The sequence below is a fragment of the Priapulus caudatus genome, unplaced genomic scaffold (assembly GCF_000485595.1).
Source record: "Priapulus caudatus unplaced genomic scaffold, Priapulus_caudatus-5.0.1 Scaffold192, whole genome shotgun sequence".
Taxonomy (NCBI): Eukaryota; Metazoa; Priapulida; class Priapulimorpha; order Priapulimorphida; family Priapulidae; genus Priapulus; species Priapulus caudatus.
The window spans coordinates 80899-99719 of record NW_014577253.1 but is presented as its reverse complement, the minus strand read 5'-3'; the positions used below and the strand labels follow the sequence as shown (position 1 = coordinate 99719).

General features: G+C 40.6%; 2 protein-coding genes across 3 annotated transcripts in view; one reads left to right on the top strand and one right to left on the bottom strand.

The window, feature by feature from the left end:
• Positions 1-4228, bottom strand: part of LOC106807045 (2-oxoisovalerate dehydrogenase subunit alpha, mitochondrial-like) — a 16890-nt gene extending 12662 nt beyond the window's left edge. The window contains exon 1 of one of the 2 annotated variants that reach the window (XM_014809266.1): positions 4116-4228. In XM_014809266.1, the coding sequence (XP_014664752.1) occupies positions 4116-4220 (105 nt within the window). In that variant the 5' untranslated portion in view covers positions 4221-4228. Of the gene's footprint in view, positions 1-4058 lie in introns of both variants that reach the window. The other variant, XM_014809267.1, reaches the window with a different exon arrangement.
• Positions 4229-4436: 208 nt separating this feature from the next.
• The window catches only part of LOC106807046 (desumoylating isopeptidase 2-like), a gene marked incomplete in the record, with an annotated part of 46140 nt that continues 31755 nt past the window's right edge, over positions 4437-18821 (top strand). Inside the window, 3 exon segments of the mRNA XM_014809268.1 lie at positions 4437-4585; positions 8168-8264; positions 9989-10061. Of these exon segments, the coding sequence (XP_014664754.1) occupies positions 8226-8264; positions 9989-10061 (112 nt within the window).

The following is an 18821-nucleotide window of genomic DNA, read 5'->3' as shown; positions in this document are numbered from 1 at the left end:
GGACGGACGCACGGACGGACGATCATGCGATTCTACAAGCTGCATCTGACTATGTCAGATGAGCTAAAAACACAGAAGCAATTTACACTCTACACGTATGGTTAGGGAGAGATCGGTGGGCGTCGTGAAAAGCTGATGTGTTAATTTCACCCTAACCCAGGTGAATCTTGGGCAAGGCACAGATACAAAGATGGAAGCCCTTGGCTGTATATTTGTGCAATGGTATAGCTTTAAAACTGTATTCCCCCAACAAAAAAGCTGTCATAAATATTTATTGATACACTACCAGTTTTTGATTACCACATAAAATGTTCAAAAAATGCTGTTTAGCACAAACAAACCTTGTTGTGAAGTAATGAATGTAGTTTTAAAAATTTACACAAACCGCTACAGCCATTCATTCAAAATGTACTTGTGCATGCACAGGTTGCACAACAACAGTGCCTAGTCTAGAGTATATAGTTTTTTTTATTATAAACCAGCAATGAGAAAATAATAATCTCTTACTCACACTTACTTTGGTTAATTGATATGAGTAAAATTATAAGAATTTCAGCTTAATTACGTACTAATTACTACTATATAACATGTCCTAATGACGAACAAACTTTCTCGATATAGAATTGCTGTATCAATAATAATAATTACTCTGCACAAAAAGCGTGAGATGCTTTTGCTGATGCAAACATTGAAATGCAAGGTTTGAACAAGGAAGCTTTTGTTTTGAATGCATCAGGTCGAAATATTTTGATGCACAGAATGCTTGCACAGTTTAACTTGAGTTGAGTAGATACATTGTGTATTTCAGGGGAAAGTAACCTCGGTATGTTTGTTATGGCATGCACTCCCACTCTATAATATTATGTGAAAGTGCAAGTGGAATGTCACAGTGAGCTTGTAATTTTGTATGTGGCATTTGAACAGTATGCCATCAAAACTTTGGCATTTAGTTTATTGCAGTGGCTCCTGCTCCGGTAACCAGCAAAAACACAGGCGTAGTTCAGTGTAATACTTCAAATTTTCGTTAGCATTTTTCCACTCGTTTCGGTACTCTTTTCTTATCAGCATTAATGATCCGTGAATCTTTATGATAATATTGAACAAATGTTGCATTTTGATATTCCATCTAACCAAAATACGCCGACATTTTCTGTGTTCCGCTGGACAGGCTCACTTGATGACTTTGCAATGCATTCTGGGATTGCCGGAGCAGGAGCCAAAGAACTCTCGCTCCGGTTACCGGAGCACGAGCCACTGCGTTAGTTTATTTACTATCATTTTTATTGAAACTGCTTACTTAGGGACCCCAGTATATATAGTTCGCATATGTGTTAAACTAATCCGGGGTGCTAAATTAGGCTCATAGGGTCTATGTCCCCCAGGGTACTGCCGGAACGTACCCTGGCAACTATCTGAGATGGTTAGGGTTAGAGTTAGCGAGTAGGCGTAGGCGACTCCCTAGACTCATTAGTGGAGTAGGCGAGTAGGCTCAGTAGTGCTGGGTACGGTCCGGCATATTAGTTATTACTAGTATTAGATAGTACCAGGGTACGTTCCGGTATACCGGACCGTACCCAGCACAGGCACTTGAAGCGTTTCAATAAAATATAATGCTAACTAAATACGAAATCTATTTACTACCAAATTCTTAATGTTTCTATACTCTCTTTTACCTATTATTGCCAACAGTTTTCTGTAAATTCCGTCCAAATCCTACGTCCAACCATACGCTGCCGGTGCCATTGCTTTCGCGGCGCGACTTTTGCACGCTTACACTAATATATATATAGCAGGTAGGAAAACCGGATCGCAAAATTCGCTCGACGCTCGCTGGATTTCACACTTTCACAGCACCAATACACATCCAACAGCTTCCATCTTTGTTTCTCTTTCAACAACAGTGTTCACTTGTTATAACAAGTGCCGCGGAGCGACAGCGCTCATCTAATGTCTACTGCGGTGACTCTGTGGTGGAGTGGTGGGATTCTAGTAAACCCTGTTAGTCCCAAATGTGTTCACATACACGCCGAAACATTGGGAATGCACAGGGATGGTATCAGGAACCTTCTCAAAGGAATGTTCGTTGGGATCGTTATGAAAGTTGCCACGATATGGCGCGTACGTTTAAGTGTCTTCAGATTAAAGATGGAAGCTCCCATCGTACGTAGTAGCAACAACTATTTGCAAGACAGAATAGGGAAGCACTCATCCATTTACCTACGCAAGCCTACAGGCTGCAATAGAGAGCTGCCACCTGTAACTAATTAACGCAGGCAAAAACTACACAGTACCACCACCACATGCACTGGCAGTGGCATACGTTACATGTAACATACTGACAGTACAGAATGCCATAGAAATTATACGATTTAAGGAGCATAAACCTTCTTCAACCAAATTTAGCTTTTGAAATTTCACTGTGACATTGCAGCCTCATACATCCAGGCATGTATAGATTCTACTAACAAACCCGGCAGTCAAATTCTTTCTAACAGACAGTAAACAAATCCATGTTTAACCCTCCTCTTGAGGGTCAAAAGGTTATCCAACACTTACTCTTCGCATGTCAGCAGAAGGTACATTTCATGGTCCTTTAAATAAAGACATAAAAATGCTAGGTCACCGCTGAAACAAAAAAGTTTTTCAATCGCTCCGTCAGACCATGTCCTCAGAAAATGTCTAAAATCTGCCCTGTGCCCCATTGACCTGTGAGTCTGTGACCTCCAATTTCGGCACAGTGATGGCTTTTCCTACCATGATGCTATACACCGACTATCACGAGCCTAGGTCGAGCCGTTTAGATTTGTGCCGCAATTCTGCATTTCCTCCCTATACCTTAAGTTAAGAAGGGAATGTTCCCCCTTCTTTTACACCTCTTGACCTTTGACCCCCAGCTTCGACATCCCAACTCGTTTTGACGATCCCCCACCGACGTCCCGAATATCGTGACCGTACGTCGAGCGGTTAAGATTTGTGCCCAACTGTTGACGCACGGACGGACGATCGTGCGATTCTATAAGCTGTATCTGACTTCGTCAGATGAGCTAAAAACATAATGTCTCTGTTCGTAACCGAGCTGTGTCACGCGAAATCACACAAAGACTGACGAAATTCTCGCGTTCGCAAACCTTCCACAGTAATGTAAATTTCTGTCAGAATACAGGGCTATATAGCCTGGGAATCGCTCCCACCTCGATTACCTACCGAGTGACTAAGCTAAGCCGAAAGGTGGGAACGAGTGCCAGTCTATGAACTATAGGCGGCGCACTGCTTTCCAACTCCCGTACGAGCCTCGCCATTGGAACGTTGGAAAAACGTTGCAGCGTTGCGGCGCAAGAATGAGGTCACGAAGAGTGCCGGTAGGTGTTTCCTGATTCTGACAGACATTTACATTACTGTGAAAGGTTTGCTAACGCGAGAATTTCGTCAGTCTTTGTGTGATTTCGCGTGACACAGCTCGGTTACGAACAGAGACATTGTTTTTATAACAAGCGAACACTGTTGTTGAAAGAGAAACAAAGACGGAAGCTGTTGGATGTGTATTGGTGCTGTGAAAGTGTGAAATCCAGTGAGCGTCGAACGAATTTTGCGATCCGGCTTTCCTACCTGCTATATATATTAGTGTAAGCGTGCAACAGTCGCGCCGCGAAAGCAATGGCCCCGGCAGCGTATGGTTGGACGTAGGATTTGGACGAAATTTACAGGAAACTGTCAGCAATAATAGGTGAAAGAGAGTATAGAAACATTCGTAGATTTCGTATTTAGATAGCATTATATTTTATTGAAACGCTTCAAGTGCCTGTGGTATCTAGGGTACGTTCCGGCAGTACCCTGTCCCTGGGCCTGGGTGACATAGACCCTCTCAGCCTAAATTAGGATTGGGCATCTGTCTCCGCGATGCGAACGGGCAGATCAAACATTGAAACAAGTTCATTAGCACCGACTCCGAGTAAAACGCAGATATAAATCAAATGACAATGTCACATGTGTTGTGTAATATTATTAGTATTAGTATTACTATTTTTCTAATTAGTAATTAATATTATTATTAATAATACCATCACTGATTCCTATTTTAGCATCTTTTTAATTTGGCACATGTTAACAAGACTTACTCTTGCAAAACGTTTTTGACTAGGTATACATTTTGATTGTAGCAACTTAGAAGAACAAGTCCTTGATAACTGGCAAAGTTTTACTGAGATACGATGGGAAGCCATATTGAGTTTCTTATACCTACCAGGCTGTGACCTAGTGTCTTTGTGTTATTATTGTTAAAAATAAACGAGTTTTATTTATGATGTTTTTTTATTTTCTACCGGTGTTGCTTATTTAAAATAAAAATATTTCACCGTTGTATGAATTTTATATTATACTTATACTACAGTTCAAAAACGGGCCGGACATGACGTTGCGGAAGAATGAGTCATACTGTAGGCCTATAAACAACTGGCACTGCGCCTGATTCAAGATTATTCCATTTCAAGAAGGAAATAAACTCTCTTTATAAGTGTAAATAACATCACAATTTATTGCTTGTGTATCAAAACGGATTATATTTATTGTAAATAACAAGCCCATATGTGTAAGTTGACTTCAACAATATTTATATTGTAATTCAAAAATGCGACTGCTGAAGTGAATGACTGACACTGACAGTGACAGTGAGTGGCACAGTCCACACTGACCACAGCAGTGAGCACAGCCACAGCCAGGCACTTGAACTTTGAAGCGTTTCAATACAATATAATGCTAAATAAATACGAAATCTATTTACTACCAAAGTCTTAATGTTTCTATACTCTCTTTCACCTATTATTGCCGACAATTTCCTGTAAATGCTGTCCAAATGCTCGTCTACAACAAACACGGGCTTCCGCAAAGCGCCAGTGTGAGTTAGCTCTAGTACTATAGCCCGCGTTCGATAAACTGCCGCAGGGCTATAGTACATTGTCGGCTGTAAATACTAGATACAATAATGTAACCCAAACCCAAGAGGATAGGGTTACAAAGTGTCCCTATCCTTTTCTGCGGAGGAATGCCCGAGTGAATCACTCGGGCCGGTTTGCTGGTGCGTTTTCAGATACTAGAACTTCCAAACTGGGTTTATTCTCAACACGAACCTTTCTCCGCCTATCGGGGCAACTTACTATGATATCGCAATACTCTGTATTAACTCAAATATAACTGTACAAAATTCGAAGCTGACGAGCGGCCGAATATACTGAGCGCCCATTTCTGTTGACTCTGTGACGTACGCCATTATCCCAGATGCGCATAGCGATCGGCGCAAACGCACGCGCCCTCCGATTGGTCGCGTGGAAATCCACTCTTTCAAACCGAAGTACGTCACGAGCCGTCAACAGAAAATGGGCGTCAAAAAAGTAGTATTTTATTCGCCGGCTCGTCACTTCGAATTTTTGTAACAGGGTTATATTAGTTTAATACAGAGTATTTGCGATACAATAGTAACTGTTCAGATAGCGGAGAAAGGTTTCGTGTCCTTGAGATAAACCCACTGTTTGGAAAGTTCTAGCTATCTTGAACAACGCACCAGCAAACCTGCGCCCGAGTGCATTCCTCGGGCAATTTCCTCGCAGAAAAGCATAGGGACACTTGTACCCTATCCTCTTGGGTTTGGTATACATTATTTGTATCCTAGTAAATACCAACTACGCCTGTTACACCTGTCCCAGAAAAAGGCATTCGCCAAACGCAAAGTTAATTGCGGCTTTTTAAACACTTATTTGATCTACCTGCCGCAGATTATCGGAACGCGGGCTATTAGTACTAGAAGCTAAACAGTGTGAGTGTACTATACTATAGTATATAGGCCCTACTATAGTATATATAATACTATTAATAGTGTTGTTAATCGCGTTGTAATTTTCGTAATCGCATCATCGGTTGGACCCAAGTAACTGATGATCGTTACAATCGGCTACTCGGGGTGGTGAATGCCTGCGTTGTGCGTAACGTCGTCTGTGCAGTACGTGGTGCTGCATGTATGTGCTTGTTTAGCCTGTTTACTGTTAGTTGGCACTGTTTACTACGGTGTGTATAATACATGAGCGTATGTTAATAAGGATAACTTGTATAGGTAGCGATGACTATCTCTGATTCTCATCACTTTCCAGTTTTCTTAGTTCAAGTTTTAACATTTTATTTCGATTTTTTTTTTTTTGATGAAATTGATTATGGATTTTTGATAACCAAGCGCTTGGCTCGAGCCACTGTTGAACCGATGATCGAGTATAATCGATGATCGTGACATCACTAATATATAATATAGTATATAGTATATATAGTATAGTATATGACACTATATATATAATGGCGCTTGGCGGCAGCCAGTGTTTGTTGTAGATGAGCATATGGACGGCATTTACAGGAAATTGTCGGCAATAATACTAATACTAATAGGTGAAAGAGAGTATAGAAACATTAAGACTTTGGTAGTAAATAGATTTCGTATTTATTTAGCATTATATTTTATTGAAACGCTTCAAGTGCCTGTGAGTGTGACAGAATCATTCTGAGAATGAGTTACTCAGTTAGTCAGAATAAGAATATAATGTATCATTGTATGATATAGATAATGTATCTACATAGTACCGTGTACTGCCGCCGTGTCTGCAGAGTGTACTATTAGTACATTACTTTAAAGACTAGACACAGCCCTGACTGAGATTCCTGCATGGCTAAGTGACGTAATTATTCATACTCATACTCATACTCATAGACTGATAGTACTATTACTAGTAGTAGTACTACTATCAGGAGTAAGATAATATTACCTATATTACCTATATAATCTTACTCCTGCTACTATTATTACTATTAGTACTACTAATAGTAGTAGTGTTTTTTAAGATAAAGTATATATATATATATATATCTATTCCTGTGTTATCTTGGTTGTAACAAGTAGCTATGCATTACAATCTCTAAATTGGTTATATAAAAACTAAGAATTTATAAAATATGTTTATAAGCTTCAACAGAACATGCATAACTTAGGATATCCCAAATGAATATATATATTTGGCTTGTTACAACTAGCTCTAGTACTATATAGCCCTTCGCTCCGCCGCCTGCGGCAGAGCGAAGGGCTATAGTATATACTAGAGCTAGCTATAACCAACTGGATGCAAAAGGGTGGCAACTACTTTTGGATTCTCATGCTTATTTCTAGGAAAAGTTTACACAGAATCACTGAGTTTAGCATAATCACATTCTACCACAATTACAGCTAAATTGTGCAATTAACGAGTAGCTAAGATGTACACGAGTGCTTATACATAATGACACATTTCAAGCATCTTTGTCTTCCAACGAGTTATATTATGGTTTTCATTTGTAAAGTGTGTAAACTTGTATAGTATTAACTGCAAGCTTAGTCCAATAATAATAGTCCAATAACAAATTCTGTAATTTGCTTCCCTTCTTCCTCAGTCATTCCCCCCACACTCCCATTTTTATTTTTCCCTTCAAACAGCACTACATTATAGAATACCATAATTTAATGCCAGGGCCATAATAAAAATATGGTTTGTTTGACCTCACCCGACCGACCCGCCAAAAAAGGGCCGACTCAACATGTTTTATTTATCTTTCCCATTTTTTTTGTTTGCAAATTGTATCACTGTACATTATATAAATCTGCAGGCAATACATTATATCAGGAGTAGATAATAGGGAATTATCCTATAATAGGGAATAGGATAATAGGGAATTCCCTATTATCTACTCCTGATTATATGTACCAAGCAAAACAAACATTCAACATAAAAGGTATCTTCACACAAGCACACCTGAGCATGTAGACACTATGCTGAATTTGTAAAAAAAAGAAAGAAGCCTACCTACCTACCCAAACTTTTCAGCCTGGGTCGCGTGAAGGGCAAACAAATATTTTTTAATTGTGGCTCAAAGTGTTTTACTGGGCAAAATTGTGATAAGTTTAAAGAACATTGCATACTACCTCTTAGTATATCTGGTAAATGTGGTGGTAAGTATAAGGCCAATACTGGTGTGGTTTGAATGCATGTTACTACATTATGATCGATGTTTTGGATAGCATATATATATATAGATGTGTATGAAAAACATTTGCTCAAATATGTATTAGGATGAGTGACAGAATGATCTTCATGTACATTTCCAGGTGTCTTACTATAAAAGCGAACTTGGAAATCAAGTTGGTCTGATCCATACGCATCATAATGGCACGAACTCCTGTCTTTGTCAATATATATGACATGGTAAGTTTAGATGCAGAGAATGGCCTGACTGTACCCAAAAGGAAACTAATTAATGCTGGCGTCTCATGCTGTGAATTGCTTTATAATGAAATGTCTCCTGGTATTTATGAAATTATCTGTGAACCTGGCTGCTAAATGTTAGCATATATATTCGAGTAACTGCCGCACTATGCGCATCCAAACGCTAATTTCTCCAGTACTAGACTAGCAAATATTTCGTGTCATGCATAATCACACTACCTTATGGCAAAATAAACTCTAGTTCCTCCCATTTCAGTGCGCGTTTGCTTAAAACCCACAAGAAAGAGGTGCGAAATCTGGTAATCTGGCGCCAACGCTAAATTGTTTGCCAATCAATTTCGCCAATAATCGGTTAGGTGACGTCACATGTTTTTATCTTTGCTACACCCGTACCGCTGTACCGCAGCACCGCTCTACAGTTGCTTGGCAGAGCAACGCGAAAGTGTCAACAACATCGGAGAATTTGAACAACATTGGAGGTATTTTCAAATGCCTTTTATAAGACAACGCGGAGTGAAATGGGAGGAACTAGAGTTTATTTTGTCATAAGGTAGTGTGATTATGCATGACACGAAGTATTTGCTAGTCTAGTACTGGAGAAATTAGCGTTTGGATGCGCATAGTGCGGCTTTAAACTATTAGGTGAAACCAGTTATATAGTACTGGGAGCATATTTAATTCAAGGCATCTGCATTTTTTCCGTACGTGCCTCTGTTAAATTTATGTCAGTATAATTAATGCTAGCAATGAAAGCCAGGTTATTTCTGGGGCACTTTCAGCAGACTTGGTATTCTTTAGTTATTTTGGTGGGCATTGAAGTTTAAGTTTGTAATCCCTACGTTCTTACTCTGGGCAAAAAGAAAACACCTATTCTAACATAGAGTAACTGTATATGAATAGAAAACAAAAACTTTCATCTGCGATCTAGGCAAGACCTCCAGACCAGAAGGGTCTTTCTGCTTGGAAGTGTGCCAACTCTAAGATTTATCAATAATTTTACAGTTTTGCAATTACTTAAGTGCTGCTGAAAAGTTTTGAATGTGCCTGTCAGTGTCATGCTTTATCTAACTGTGTACTAAATGTCTCAATTCTTCCCATGAAATGTAATGCCATATAGAACATGTTATATTTCGCAGCAAGTGAATGCAGACACATTAGAAATCATTGACATAATTGCAAGGAAGTTCCAACTATATATCTATCAACGTATACTGTTCAGGAATAGATTTTTTTCTGGGCTGCAAGGAAAATATGTTTAGCCTGAACAAAGCCGTTTCCACACTGACTAGTATCTAGTCTGATGCTTGAGTTACAAACCTATGACCAATGAATTAACTCTATTTTCAAAGAATAGCCCTGGGGGCTAAAGAAAACATCGAGAACAAAATTGATAATACCTAAGCAGGGGGTAGCCTGTCTTGTGTGACCACTGCAATTTCTTCAATAAAATATGCCAAAGCCCTTTAATTAGGATATATATAACAATGATATATCAGATAGTAGACTTCGACTTTTGATTTTTTGTCATCTATTCATTGCTCCTAATGATTTTTTGACACAATGTGAATTTATTATGAAGAGTTTCTTTCCTGTTTCAGTGCACTAATTGTTCACATGCTCAGTTCACAGTGTGTATACGATTAAATTAATGGGTTGTTATGCAGTATTAAAAATTTAATGGGTCTCTCTTTTACTGTTTACAGTACTGGATAAATGAATACACTTCCAACTTTGGCCTGGGAGTTTTTCATTCAGGTGTTGAAGTGTATGGGACAGGTAAGTCGGTATACGTACATATATATTGTTAGTTATTATATTCTGTGGTCAATCTCAAAAGATTCCCTGAAATTTCCTGCAACAGTCATAGTATTTTATGCTAGATCTGTTAATAGTATGCTATTATTTAGTGTTTTATATGTCTGCGGGGGAGTATTTTGGGTTTAGAATGCTCTATGAGTAGTTGGGATTTTTTAACAGTATAGCTCTTGACCGTTTTACGCATAGCACATCATTCAAACACTTTGCAACTTATACCCAACAACCAGACAACTAAATTCTGCACCACTCATTATCAGCCAGTACACATGACATCAGGAGTAAGATAATATAGGAGGAGTATGACACTCCAAAATACGTGAAATTCAACATTTGCTTGCCTAATTTTACCGATGATATATTACGTGCAACTCGATAAAAATTACATCTAAATTAGCGTTGGACATCCACCTCTCACTCAAACTTTACTTAGTTTCACATGGTTCATAGCTTTTGACTAGGCTTGTGGCTTAGCTTTCCTCGCCTTCCTAACTGTTGTTATGCAGTGTGAGGAATGGTCTCTTGTCTGTTCACAAGAATGCCCCCTGTTGGCGGTGGCAAGCGGGGTACGATGGGGGGTTTGAAAGTACGTGTAACCGTAACCGCCAACAGGGGGCATTCTTGTGAACAGACAAGAGACCATTCAATTACAAGGTTCTTATATATATACAAGAACCCCAAATACCGTCTATGGTGCGGTGGCGATTTTACGCATTAATTAGTGGTACAGTAAAAAAACACGGCCCCCGGACCCCCCTAGTTTCCCCTCCCCCTTCCATCCCCCCTTCCTCCTCCCCTCCCCCTGTTTCAATTTCATCCTGGGGAGAACCCTGGAAAGGTACGCATCATCAAAACACTGCCTGAGCTTCATAAGTGTCATGAAGCACTGGTCTTCTCGAGAAATCAGATGACATTTGAAGCTCAAATGGTGAATGGCAGGTCCAAGTACACTGATGAATAATTTAAAATGTATGTAGCTATCAAAACCAGTGAAATATTATATTGTACAGCCGAATTGTCATTTTCATAAAGTTGAATGCTTTCTCGAGCATTTGAGACACTTAGAAGTGAGCACTGAGATGCTGAATCAGTCGTCTGCGAGTCCTGAGACCTTTGGTGCTCTAATCAAGCTCTACTTCTTCAGCAGCCGCTGGCACATTGATTTTGGCACGATCGTTGAAGGGGAAAATAGAAGGAATAGCGTCAACCTTGAGTCTCTTTCTTTCGTCTAAAAATATGACATTTAAGAAAACGTTAATGAAAATATATTATTAAAAAAATGGGAAAGGTATGACCAGTAAGATAAGACCACCATGTTAAATTTTCTTGAGTTGAAATATATAGGCATATCCCTCAATATTGCTCTAATATATGCCTACTGTAGCCCCTGTTGGACTGCATGGATTACGCAAGAAAACTACTGCAAACCTCAAAATGAGCTAATATTGTGTAATAACTAATGTTTATAAGCTATTTTCGAAATTACACTTACTTAAATTTAAAAGTGTGCTAGTATAGTCGTCCTCTCTGAAGTGATCGCTGCAGATTTTAGAATGCATCATCGGTTTCCACAATTTTTTCCTGGTTTCCTCAACTCCTCACAGCAACCCTCCATTTGTAGTTCAGATTCGGGTTCGCTGGAAACTTATGACCAGCTTTAGCCGACTTACAACCAGGAACACAACAGTATGAAGGCATTTTAACTTGGTTATATCGCTATGACGATAGGATCGGCTATGCGTGATTTCTGTATCTTTCCAAGTGACCGGTTCCTTGCGCAATCGTTGTAACACCTTTGCTCCTACTGCGCCACCTGCTGACAAAGCTAGCGGCTAACCCCATTGACCTAGCGCTACCAAACTTGGTATAATTACACATCTTGGGGAGAAGGTGCGCAGCGTACCAAAACCAGGTCACTTCGACCTTTATTTGACTTTAACCTTGATCATATTTCCCTTCCGCTCTATAACTCGTCGCCTAATTGACCTAGCGCGATCAAACTTGGTATACTTACACATCTTGGGGAGAAGGTGTGTCACGTACCAAAACCCCTAAGGCAACCAATTCTAACATACTTGCACATCTCAGGCAGATGAGTTGTGTAACAAACCTTTGTCTATTTGTGACTTATTTAACTTTACTTACCTTCTACGTTCTTACAGATATATTTCATTCATACTGGATCACGGGGGATACATGTAGTTGGCGACAACTGCCCTTTCTAGATTATAGATGTTATTAGCAAAAGTATGGTGAAGATTTTTTTGTAAAATAGTATGCATTGTGACATTCGGTATGATCAGGTTGAAGGCGCTTACAATAGGTGAGTGTGCTGTTGTGTGTTGGGGGATTGCAATGATCAGTTTATTGTATATTCATATGTTTAATTGTGGCTGCTGGTGTCCAACTGCGCACATGATCGATAGTCAATATCAACAGAGTTGTTTTGGGATGCTGTCCCATGGCAGTAGCAAAGCTTTGTGCCCAGTGCCAATAATAATACATTTTCGTGCATATATGATAGTGTGATAATGACTGTCATGAATCGCTCTTTTCTTGCTTTTTGTACGAGTATTAATTTGTAAAGTTTCTCCGCGCTACAATGCAGATTTGGCCATATATGCAAATGAACTGTTTTCTGCTTAGTTGCTGAGACAGGTAGGAGGTTATCATTTGTTTGTTTTAATTTAAAAACAAATTTCGAAATTAAAATAGGCTTAGTCTGTGCAATGTTCATGCGCCTTGCAGAAATATTTTTATTGGTAAGAACTAAGAACACGCTTAAACAATTCATATTGGCAGTATCCAGCATTCCAAACGTGGTTCTAAAAGTAGACAAAATTATCCAGTAAGCATGCAAGTAAATAAAAAGAGCACTAACGGGAAACGTGAAAGTATTTCACGTTATACATGTTGTGTTGCGTTTAACCATGTAAATTTGGTTAGCCAACTTCGTGCTATGGCTCTTCTGTTCCACGTTTGAACGTATAAGCAGACAGTATCAATCTCATATAGACTGATTGAAACTGAGATTGTGTCGCCGCCTCTTTTACACACAAATTATTTTGTTTCGATAAAAGCAAGTTTTGCCAGAATTTCGTGATGTAAGTAGTGAGAGCGAGGATACAAAAAATCCCTTTTATAACAGTAAAATATTTGCTACTGCTACTATACGCATTTGCTGCCGCTGTCTTTAGTGCTACCACTGCTGCTGTTGCCGGTGTCACCGCTGCTGCTGCTGCTGCTGCTGCTGCTGCCGCTGCTGCCATTGCTGCTAATGATGCTGATGCTGACAGCTGTGGCTTTTCTAAAATTTACAGTGCTAGATGTGCATTTGATCAGTTCAGCGATGAATAAAGATATATAATATATATAGACTGAAAGATGTTGGGCCATATTGAAAGCGTAGCTCTGCTGATTTGAATCTGAGCACTCACAAACAAACAAACAAACAAATAAACACACGCACATGCATACACACACGCACACGCACGCACGCACGCACGCACACAAGGTCACACACACACACACACACACACACACACACACACACACACACACACACACACACACACACACACACCACACCACACACACCCACAACAACACATACACGTGCGCGCACACACCCACAACACACATACACGTGCGCGCACACACTTTACACACACTACACACGCACGCACGCACGCACGCACGCCACGCACGGCAACACACACACACACACACACACACACACACACACACACACACACACACACACACACACACACACACACACACACATACACATACACATACACACACACCTATCTGCAGGAGAGAGGGGGAGAGAGGGAGGGATAGGGGCGAGCAGGGTGAGAGAGAGAGAGATCCAGCATGGTCAGCAGCAGCGCGGGAAGCGAAGCGTTTAGGTTCCCCGCCATCCAATCTCTCTGTAAATTGTAATAATACGTTGGCAGCAAAAGTGTATCAACGTGAGGGGGATATAGATATACTGGCGCCTGACCCTGAGCCGGTGACAGGGCGAGCTATGAACGAGAGCTTATTTCGCGTGTGACTCACACGAATGTCATCATGCTGAGTAATGCGCGACCGTGGCGTCGTAGCTATTCTACCGTAATAATGGTGAGTAAATAATTGGTCAAGTTGAAGGACTAGAGTGGAAGGCGTGTCCAGGAGTGTATAATATAGACTACACTATATTATACACTCCTGGCTTATCGACATCGGTGCGTGGCTCTGCTCTAGTATGAAAGACGCGTGAAACGCATGTCATTAGGTTATGTAAGGACTGATTTTCAGTTTGCTATAATCATGTAAGGGAAATTTGTTAAGCGTGCATGTGCTATATAGTGAGGGAAGGGTAATTTAAGGGTAAATTAAGGGTTAATTAAGTGACCTGCAGTCTGGTGCAGTCGGTAGCTCAGGACAGTAGCTCAAGGAATCAAAGTAACGCCCATTCGTAATACACGGAAGAGATTATGTATGAATAATAGGATATATGCGAAACACATAATCGCATCCCGTAAGATTGCTGTGCTTATGTCAGGCTGCCGTTAAAATGTCTTTTCAGTCAATTAACACAATCAAAATTCTCATGGTTGGGTCTATATATTATAGATAGACAACCAAAATTCCGATCGATCATCTTGACCAGTGTATTTTATCATCCACCATGATCTTAAACTTTACAGGTCTGTCTTGATAGTGACACTGGAAACAGGAAGGATATTGACCTCATTGTAGAGCACTACGGCGATATGTTTAGGCTTGCTTGTTCAAAATACCTCCGATCGCTACCTCAGTGCGTGAGTGCGCGTGTGTGGCTACCTACTCTCTCCACTCATCTCTCGTATTCTTTCCATTTCCTTTCTTCATGTTTATGTTTCGTCCTCCATCTCCTCCACACCTCTACCTCATCACACATATGTCATCTGTGATGAGCACTAGCTGTGGCTGAGAGGGTCTATGTCCTCCGGGGTACTGCATGCCGGAACGTACCCTGGTACTATCTAATATGCCGGACCGTACCTCACCTACTCCACTAACGAGTCTAGGGAGTCGCCTACGCCTACTCCCTAACCCTAACCCTAACCCTAACTATATCAGATAGTTACCAGGGTACGTTCCGGTATACTGGACCGTACCCAGGGTACGTTCCGGCAGCACCCTGGGGGACATAGACCCTATGAGCCTAGCTGTGGGCGTGCATGCATCGTGCGTGCATACTGCATAGCATCGCTCTCGTTCGCTGACGTGATGATTTCGAATACGTAGTGTTGTTTCATCACAAGGCTCATTGAACTCGCTGTGCAATCGCAATGATCCGATCAGAGAGACTGAGTATCATGAATATCTCGCTATACGCGAAGCCGCCGCTGCTCGCGTCGAGCCCGCGCGAGTGACCGCGCGGCTTAATCAATTTTCCCGCCGGCGTGGAATCGTAGAATTGTGAAGCATCCGCGAATGCATCCGACATGTGTTCCACCCATGCCACCGGCTTAGCTTAACCTGGAAACCTAACCCTAACCCCAACCTCTAAATGTTCGAGTACGCGTTGATGCGTTACTTTTCACCGAAACATGGGGACAGGTCATATAAAACAAATTCTAAACTGAACGTTTTGTGGTGTTGCTGCATGCATGATGGTCAGTCGGGGAAGGAGGACAGGTTATCTAGAGTTTGAGATAGATCTATAAAAAGCGCGTTACTGAAATAATGGTAGAGTAGGTCATCGGCGTGTATACTTTCCGTCGCTAGTGATAATTACTTCGTATATTATTCAAGTATTATCCAAATATTAGTAGTAAGTGTTATTAGCTCTTGATTAGTTCGAGGCGCAGGAGGCCATCTCTGTTTTTAGCTCACCTTGACATCGTCAAGCTGAGCTATTGCCATGGGTCGTCGTCCGTCGTACGTCCGTCCGTCCGTCCGTCCGTCAATATTTGGCTACGGTCAACGATAACTGAGGAACCGTTTGACCCACATGTTTGAAATTGGGTATAGTTGTTACTGCTATGCTCCCATATTGAACGTCCTATTTTGGAGCATGCCAGTCGACGTACTTTCGAGCCACGGCAATTTTTTGGCAAAAATGGGAATTGCCATTAGTCAGTTCAGGTTCAACGGATTTTGTTCATTTTTGGTATGTGAATGAATAAGAGCTAGGGGTTTTGATATTTAAAAAAATTATGTAAATTAGGTAGGTTTTGGCAATTATATAGCATATTATAATATAGCACGCAGATAACTGTCTGTGGTGTCACACTCGTCTGGTTCGTTTTACAAGATTTCATTGACAATATCTTTAGTGCAAAATAGGTATTTCCTCTCCACCCTGCCGATAAAACGTCTATATTAGAGTAAAGTTTTACAAAACATGTCGGAACGCAGCATAACCTATTTATTTCGAACGCCATCGCTAAGAAACATCAAAGCGGGTATAGCGCCATCTACCGCCACAAATTGTGATTCATTTTGGTTTATAAATTATTATTGCGATATACAGGTAACAGATGGCAACCGTGTGCTACTGCCTAGAAAAACTTATACGAAGTAAACACTTCCATGCAACCAATTAACCTTTGACAAAAGTTGTGTTATGGGCAGGGAAACACTATTGTCACGTGGTATTATAGCAGCTACGTGGAATAAGCGTATCCTTTCAATCTTACACGTTACACATCGGGAGCTCCGCTTTTAGGCAGTGCCTAAATCTGAATATTATAAAAACGTTAAATGGCGATCGTTTAGGTGTAACGCCACCACTCGCCCTCATATCAGACTTTCACATCTCAAACATTTATTTTCACATAAAAAATTACACATAATTATCAAGAGTATATAATGGGAGTTCTCCCATATATACTCTTCGTTTCTATAATGTACGTCGATGGTTGCTCAATTAAAACTGACTTTTTCTCACTCACTCGTTTGTGTCCTTTTTTGTGGTGAGCTACAGTGTCATTGACACTTTCATTTCATACGTAAGAATACGATGTGCGTTGCTCTAGGAGAAAGGGTATGCCGCATGCTGTAAAGCGATGCAGTTAGTCCAGTTTAACGGTTTCACGTTTCGCAGGAAATCTCTGAATGGATGTCATTACCAATTGAGCAGGAACAAAACTGTAACGAGGTTACCCGCTTTCTGTATCGGAGAACGGCCTCGATTAGACCACCTCGTAGTAGGCAGTTTAAACTCGATTGGGCGGCTGTGTTATGAAATTATTCTTGCCGCTGGTGGATATCCAGCGGTTGTTCGGAATTGATTTATGCCGGCGTTTAGCAGACATTTAGCGGTCCTCGTGTGACTCATTGTGGCGTGCAATGTTGTGGCGTGCAGTGCGTACAGAATGGGAAGCTGTGTCGGTAGGGAACGGACAGTAGGTACTTTTGGAAGAACAGACATCGATGAGGGCAGAATGGGTAGCAGTGTCAGTGAAATTAGTACGATGAAAGCATAATGGATAGCGATGTGAGTGGCATGAGTACCACCGGATGAAGTAGTGATGTCAATAAGAATGGGTGGCATGAGTAGAATAGGTAGCGATGTTGGTGTCATGGGCGGCTGTGTTCGTAAAATGTGTGGCAGTGTTGGTAAAATGGGCCGCGATATGAGTTGAGTAAGTAGCGATGCAGCAGTGAGCACAGGAAAGGATCTGGAGAATGATGGAACGACTTTATTTCATTTAGAATTTCGACCGCCACTCATTGCCACCCCGCCCTCAAATGCAATGCTGAATGGTTAGAATATTCATTTGACGTGTAACGTTAAGCCTATCACTAAACGGGGCTCATCGCTGAATGCGCCTGAAAAAATATAAAAGCGAACATTCAGGGAAATTCGGACGACGGCAGCATTCGATGAACTGAAGCCATTATAATAGCTAACGCCACAATATCATATATATATTACTCTCTGAATCTTCCCTTTACGATGTTAAATTGTCTCTGCACAGTTACGCTTAGAAATCCGTACGTGTCAAGCAGGACTTATGAAATTAGAATATTCTGCTCCAACTATGTTTTTAATTGACGATTTCGAAAAAAACTTGCACGTTATTGTTTGTTTTGTAAAGTAATAAAATAGATTTTCCAACGTGTTGGACCATATGTCTCCGTCTGGCGAGCTAATGTGTGGACGGGTATTTATCCTTAGCTACAGTTCGTCGACGGTTATATAACTTATTGTAGCGATCGCTAATGCAGTTATTAGTAGTTAGGAATTAATTAACCCACTGAGAGATAACCGATGAAAGGATGGATGTAAGATTACATGTATATGCTTGGCGTTTCTTGCCCATCCGGCCGCACCTTAGCATGCACTTAGCTGTCTATTTCTCGGTTGCTTGAAATGACAAGATTATATTCTAGCCAGCTAAGAAAATGAAAATGCAACATTTCAGCGCAATGTTTGCATAACAGTTAATATAGTATAAGTACCATTTGCACAAGATCTGTTTTAGAGCGTTTATCCAGGAGAAAGTTTCATATTAAAGACGATATGAAATTTAGAAAATATGGCTTTTTATTAGAAATAAAAAGAAGTGGCGCTATTATATGCGGTGAGACTTGCATGTACCTTCTTGTGCAGTGAGGATGAACGGTGAATATATATATATATATACTAGCAGGACACCCGGCGTTGCCCGGGAAATAAAGCACTCACTTGGTGACCACTTGGTTGAAAGAAAAATACCCAAAAATAGATCTATCTAT